Here is a 6727-nt window from a genome sequence, read left to right on the forward strand (position 1 = left end):
TTCAAAAAAAAAAAAAAAAAAAAAAAAAAAAAAAAAAATGCCTGGGCATGTAGATCAATGTGAAGGTCTTGGATTGAATGCAAACAATAAGGTGTTTTTTTTTTTTTTGAAGTTCTCAATTCAGACCTTTTTAATATTTTGTCCATGAAACAAATCTCAGGATTTCATAATATAGTTTCAGATTTTTCTAAAATTATTATCTAATTTAAATAGCAATTTAATGAATACTTGGGAGCATTTACAGGGGGAGAAAAGTCAAAAACTTTCTCATTGGTCTAGTCTCTGTGCCTTTTTGGATTATGAAATAAATTTCCACAGGCTAACCTTTGCTTTTAACACCATTCATATTGACTTTTTAAAAGCAAGCCTATATGCAATCAGAAAGCACCTTTATTTGTTAATAACCTTTTAAATACTCATATTAAAATAAAAACCACACATGTATGAGACAGATTTTTAAAGTCAGTGGTGTGTTAAAAAGCCAGCTGATGGGCCAGGGATTTAGCTGAGAGGTCCTGCCACCTGCCTCACAAGCACAAGGTCCTGAGTTTGATTCCCAGTACCAAAAAAAAAAAAAGCCAGCTTATGAATTCAGTGCTAGTAATTCTGCAGCCAAAAGTGCTCATAATACTGCAGAATTAGGAAAACAAAACCAAATGTTATAAGGATTAATTTAGCTGACTTTTTGGTGTCTTAAATAATCCATTGTCTTAAATAATAAATTTTGTTGAATTTTTCGTTGATGCTTTCACTTGTTAAAATCTGATTTGTAATAAATTCAAAATCTCTACAAGAAAGAGGATGATAAAAGAAAATATATCAGAGGGTAACATTTTCCTCTTCAGTTTTACATTTCTTAAACTAGAATGAATTTTTGAGGACATTAAAATCAATGGCTTCTTAACATCAAGAAAGAAAGTGGTATTTAGGAGAGCCTTTTGTACAAGTAGCCAGTGGAGTTGTTACTTGCTTTTCTTCTATGTACTAAATACCTTCTAAAATGGGCTGAGGTTTTTTTGGCCACTTAGGTGTGACTCAAAATCTGACAATAAAATTTGCAGGTTTCTTTAATTATTCACTTAAACTTGAGGTTAAAACTCTTTGCAGATAATTGAAAATTAAAATTAAAAGATAATTGAAATTTTAGACATTTGTATATACTTTTTGGAGAGAAATCTTAAGATAGAACGTGTTGGAAATCTTATCTTTCTGGTAGTTAATGAACAGCAAGAGACTTCCAGAATTCAAATTTGTTGCTAATTTTTTTTTCACCTTTCAGCAAAAAAAAAAACAGTTGCTTTGGTGGTTTTAATATTTTTAACATAATTATGTTTTATCAGGTGATGTTATTGTAGACATCAATGGCAACTGTGTCCTTGGTCACACCCATGCAGATGTTGTCCAGATGTTTCAGTTGGTACCTGTCAACCAGTATGTAAACCTCACTTTATGTCGTGGCTATCCACTTCCTGATGACAGTGAAGATCCTGTTGTGGACATTGTTGCTGCTACCCCTGTCATCAATGGACAGTCCTTAACTAAGGGAGAGACTTGCATGACTACTCAGGATTGTAAGTCAGGAGCACTGGTTCTGGACCAGAATGGAAAATCAGGACACACTTTGATCGGTGATCACCTCAATGGTCCATCTGATCCAAGTGAGCAGAGAGCGTCCATGGCATCATCAGGCAACTCCCAGCCGGAACTAGTGACTATCCCTTTGATTAAGGGCCCCAAAGGCTTTGGCTTTGCAATTGCTGATAGCCCTACTGGACAAAAGGTGAAAATGATATTGGACAGCCAGTGGTGCCAAGGCCTTCAGAAAGGGGATATAATTAAGGAAGTTTACCATCAAAACGTGCAGAATTTAACGCATCTCCAAGTGGTGGAAGTGCTGAAGCAGTTTCCAGTAGGTGCGGATGTACCATTGCTCATCTTAAGAGGAGGTGAGTAAAAGCACAACCAGGAAATATCAGGCATTTATGTTTGCTAATTGACCTTCCTTATAGGACAGAATGTTTTTCCCCAGCAGATTTCACTGGCAGTTAGTGTGCATTTTCCTCAAGTTTCTATCTGATCGCTTCCATATGAAATATCTGTTTTCAGCACAGTTTATTATTAGTGATTTCATTCGTGTCCATTATGGGTCTCTTTCCCCACTGTAGTCTTTTTAAAATCTGATTTGTAACTTTAATGATTAGGAGGAGTCATGATGTTATGCTACTTCAAATGAAATATATCCTCTGTTGATGACAGTAATGAAAATTGACCAGTGGTGTTTCATCTGGACCTCTGTAATGTGTCACAGGAGCTTTTGAAAGAGCCACCATCTCTTTGGATAAGTGAAGCTTTGGGTGGTGTGCTAGCCTATTCTGCAGAGGCACTCATGATGGCTTATGCTCATAAAGATTTTATCCTAAGCTCTTAGTATCTGCCCATAAGTGTTAATTAAACCTCACAATGCTTATGTGAGAGAGATGAAAATTTTATTTTTCACAATCATCAGCTGACATGTACCACTCCCACATACTGCAAATTCATTTCCAAGGACTCTGAAGTTCCATGTTAATAGCCTTTCTGAAATCCATCCCGATAAATGACTAGTATTTTTTAAAATGAAACTTAGTCCTTCACTCTTTTATTACTGTGGCTTTTACTTTTCATTTTTGAGGCAAATGAGCTCTTTAACTTCATTGGCAAGTTTTTCTTTATTCTCATTTCTTTGAACTGTGAATTTCTTTGGGTGATAGAGTAGAATGGGCTTAGGTAAAAATCTCTTGAGTATGGAGAGTCATCGGGGCTTCAGGTACAACAGAGGGATCATGGTTTAATGTCAGTTTCCTGCCTAGGCTGCATGTAAAGAGAAGTTCTCAGTCAACCTGTCTATTAAATAATGGTAGCATTTATGCCTGGGGTTGTTGTCAAAACAAAATGCAATATAATATATGTATGAAGTCTGGCACATAGGAGGTTAGATAAAGAATTTACTAGCCCACTAAAAGTTGAAGCGAGTCTTATCATAAACATTAGCAGTATTTATGATCAGAAAATGCTTACTATGTTTTTAAAATTTGGCTCATTTTTTTTAAGGTCCTCCTTCACCAACTAAAACTGCCAAAATGGTGAGTATCAGAGCAGTCCTCAGATGCTTCTTCCCCTCTGTGAGAGCAGCCTGCTGAGGTGGTGGCGATGGCGATGCTGGGAGAAAGTGGAGGCCCCTGCCCTGGACGGGATCACTAACTCCGGGAGTGGTAGAAGAGCCCTGCCTTTTGGGGTGTGCTTGTGGAGTTAAGGCTTGCTGCTGGAAGAATACTACCAATAGTCAGTCCTCTAAATAGTAAAATGTGACTCATTAAAGAACTTACGTAGGATTCTTTTACTCTCTTTGTGTTTCGGAGGAACACAGGTGTAAGCAGCTAAATGTTTTCAAATTTCAAACTATTATGTCTCCTTCCTAGTACCCGAAGTAAAAACATGATGGCTACATATAAACCCCCTGGGGACTGTAGATGCCCACATTTAGATGACCTTCTTACATTTAGAACTAAGCAAAATTTTCCAAAATAATTGTGGCTTTTTGAGCTAAATTTGCTCATATCAAAGTGATACACTGTCAGACCTTTGACAGTATCCTCTTCGGCTTCTTCTGAAAACTAAGTCGCCTATTTAAGTTGTTTGTAGAGAAAAAGAATTTTTAAATGAGTGTACCAAATAATGCTTTTGCAGAAGAAACTGTACTCAGTGCACGTTTCTGGCTAATTAGCCATAATTATATGGACATAGATATAAAGACGATTATATTTTAAAATCCTAATGTAGTTCTCATTTACCTGAAGTCTTTCACCTCAGAATTGATAGCTTCCCATAACCACAAACCATATACTATTAAAGGAAAGATCATCCGCTATTAAATACATTAATTCTTTCCAGCCCACCAAGTAAAAATCTTCTGTAAATTTGCTGTTGTTTGGATCAAAAAGGGAAGAAACCCTCAGATTCAGCCCTTTTATAGACTGTCCCATCAGATCAACTGTGAACAGAAATTCTTTTTGTCCGTTTAGTTAAAATTGCTCTGCATTTTTCTACTTTTCTCTGCTTTCCCAAGTAGTTATTGTTATTTCTTTACCTCCGTGTCTGTTTCAGAGTAGATGCCGTTGCAGCCACAGTGACCCTGGTGCTGTAGAGTTGATGGGAGGCTCTGGTGACCTTCACTTGCTCTGACAGAACCTGAACTCTGGGACACATGGGGAGACGGGGCTGCCCTTACTTTTCCTGCCATTTGCCTGGGTCTAATCAGTGAGGGGTCCTGTGTGACTCAGCACTTTATAGGGGCTGACCCCGTGACTCCCGAAGGAGTTGCTTCCTTTGTGTTCTTGTTACTGTTAATTATTTATTACAAGTATCTGTAATCTTCTTGTCCTGACAGAAATGCAGAATAATAAGCTGGCTTCAAAATCATATTTTAGGTGAATTATTAGATCTCCTGCTTAACTCTTATTAGAGAAATCATTTTGCTTCAGTATTATTTTGGGAAAGTTCTGAGTAGGGAGAGTATCCGAATATGCCAGTCTGTTTCCTTTCTCAGACTGTTTGCCTGGCATGGGGTATTTCCACTCCATGTTTCTGGATTGACCAAGCAGGGTTTTTAGTGTCATCTTTATAAACTAAATCAGAGCTAACACTCCTCCTATTTCCCTAGAAAGAATGTGTTATCTTACACGTCTTCACTGGAAATTAAATTCAGTGAGTTGGAAATGAGTCTCAGAATTTTGTGGAGGAATTTTCTGAGTCTCCCTGTTTTCCTTAGAAATGCTGTCTTGCATCATATTCCTCTTTCTCTTATCTCAAAAGTCAGTTTATATCTTGATGGTAGAGAAAAGGACAAGATTATTTAAACATAGGACTAATTGAGCCCCTTCAGTTGACATCATTGTAAACTGCTCTAATTGAAGTTAAATACTATGATATACATGCCCAGGAAAGGGGCTTTCCCGTCACACTACCACCTGGCTGGGCTTGTAACCCTGCCACCTCTACCACTGTACTCAGTTGATGTATCTAGTTCAGACAACAGTTTTCTGAATTAATCACCCATGTTATTTTTAAAAAATACTGAAGGACCTTTTCCATTTCAGAAAGCAGACAAAAAGGAGAATTCAGGAAGTTTGGAGACCATAAATGAGCCCATTCCCCAGCCTATGCCTTTTCCACCCAGCATTACCAGGTCAGGATCTCCGAAATTGGATCCTTCTGAGGTCTACCTGAAATCTAAGACTTTATATGAAGATAAACGTAAGTAGTTACAGAATATTGCAGGGGAGAGTGTAACTAGATAAACTTGGATTTTTTTTTCTTAAACTGGAATCTTCCCATCTCTCAAAAGCGTATTGAGAATTTATTCCTTCATTCTCATTTCAGTATGACTGGACTTCTACCATTTGTATGCAGTGTTCACACCCATTTTTTTTTTTTGAAACTTTATAGTAAGTGCCAGCCGTCTACAAGATGTAATACTAGGTCATTGGAATGCAGAGATAAATTGGTTATGTAGGCCTTGCATCCAGAAATATCATTAAATCTAAATGGAAAAGGCAAATGTGTAATCAAATATATGTAGGGATAAGTACACATAAGCCTAGCTGGTGTAGCGATGAACTGGATAAATTAGGATCCCAAGTAGTCAGTGGTCAGTTGTATCAGTATGAACGGTAGGAAGTGTCAGATGGGAAGGAAAGCTTGAGGCAAACCCTCAAGAATGAAGAGGCGTCTCTGAGGAAGATAGTGAGGACCAGGACAGAGGGATGCGTGTGCATGTTGGTCTTGCAGGGGCTGGGTTCTGCAGCTTGTTCAGTTTGGCTGAGTGGGCTCAGCAAGGAAGAAGGTAGTGAGAAGAGCAGAAACAGATTGTGGAGGGCTGGACAGCTGGAGTTGGTCATATAAAGGGTGGAGAGCCATGGAATGGTTTTCACTGCGTGGGGGGAATATCATTGAGCTTATGCTTTAGGAAGGTCTGTATGGCAGGAGTAAGGATAGATCACAGAGGGGTATGCGCATTGGAAAGGAAGCCAGAGTCGGCTCCCCAGAGGAGTCTAGCTGAGGAGGGGAGAGAGTGCACAAGCAGAAATCCATTTTTATACTAATTTACATACTAATAGTAAGTCTTTTCCAGTGTAAAGTTGCAGACTTAAATAGGTCTAGTTTAAAATTTTTTTGTTAAGAAATAAATCTGTATCTACTTTGAAAAAGATATGCAAAACATAATATTTAATTGATTTCATGCTTCTTTAAGTACTTACAGATCTTCATCTTGCTATCTGCAGGCTATATTTAGAAAGGTGAAAACCAAGTATAAGAATAGCAAAGCAATAATTTAAATTATTGTAATGATGTAGAATCCCTTTCTTAGACTTCCCATTCATAGCTTGATATATTCTTAATACTGATATAGACTCTGCAGCTCTGTTGGGCCTCACTCATAAAATGAGTTTTACTCAGACTCCTGTAATCTCTAAACTTCTGTGATCCACCACTGGCTGCCCCCACTGCTGGGGATGGAACCCAGGGCCTCGTGCGTGCTAAAGATGACTGAGCTCTATCCCTAGACCCCTAAACTTCTGTGATTCTAGTAGGAAATGTTTATCAAAAGAGATTGCTTTTAAGTAAAATTATCAGAATTTAGCCCTTATCTCATTTCACTCTTTATTTCTTTTTTTTTTTTTTTTTTTTT

At 37.8% G+C, this 6727-nt stretch overlaps 1 protein-coding gene across 3 annotated transcripts in view; it reads left to right on the forward strand.

Annotated features, from left to right (window-relative positions):
• The window catches only part of Magi3 (membrane associated guanylate kinase, WW and PDZ domain containing 3), a 101210-nt gene that overhangs the window by 62741 nt on the left and 31742 nt on the right, over positions 1-6727 (forward strand). For all 3 annotated transcript variants that reach the window (XM_010631266.2, XM_010631267.2, XM_010631268.2), the window contains exons 11-13: positions 1341-1946; positions 3091-3122; positions 5136-5292. In XM_010631266.2, the coding sequence (XP_010629568.1) occupies positions 1341-1946; positions 3091-3122; positions 5136-5292 (795 nt within the window). The remainder of the gene's footprint in view (positions 1-1340; positions 1947-3090; positions 3123-5135; positions 5293-6727) is intronic.

Source organism: Fukomys damarensis, unplaced genomic scaffold, assembly GCF_012274545.1.
Source record: "Fukomys damarensis isolate Sample0158 unplaced genomic scaffold, DMR_v1.0_HiC HiC_scaffold_33, whole genome shotgun sequence".
NCBI lineage: Eukaryota > Metazoa > Chordata > Mammalia > Rodentia > Bathyergidae > Fukomys > Fukomys damarensis.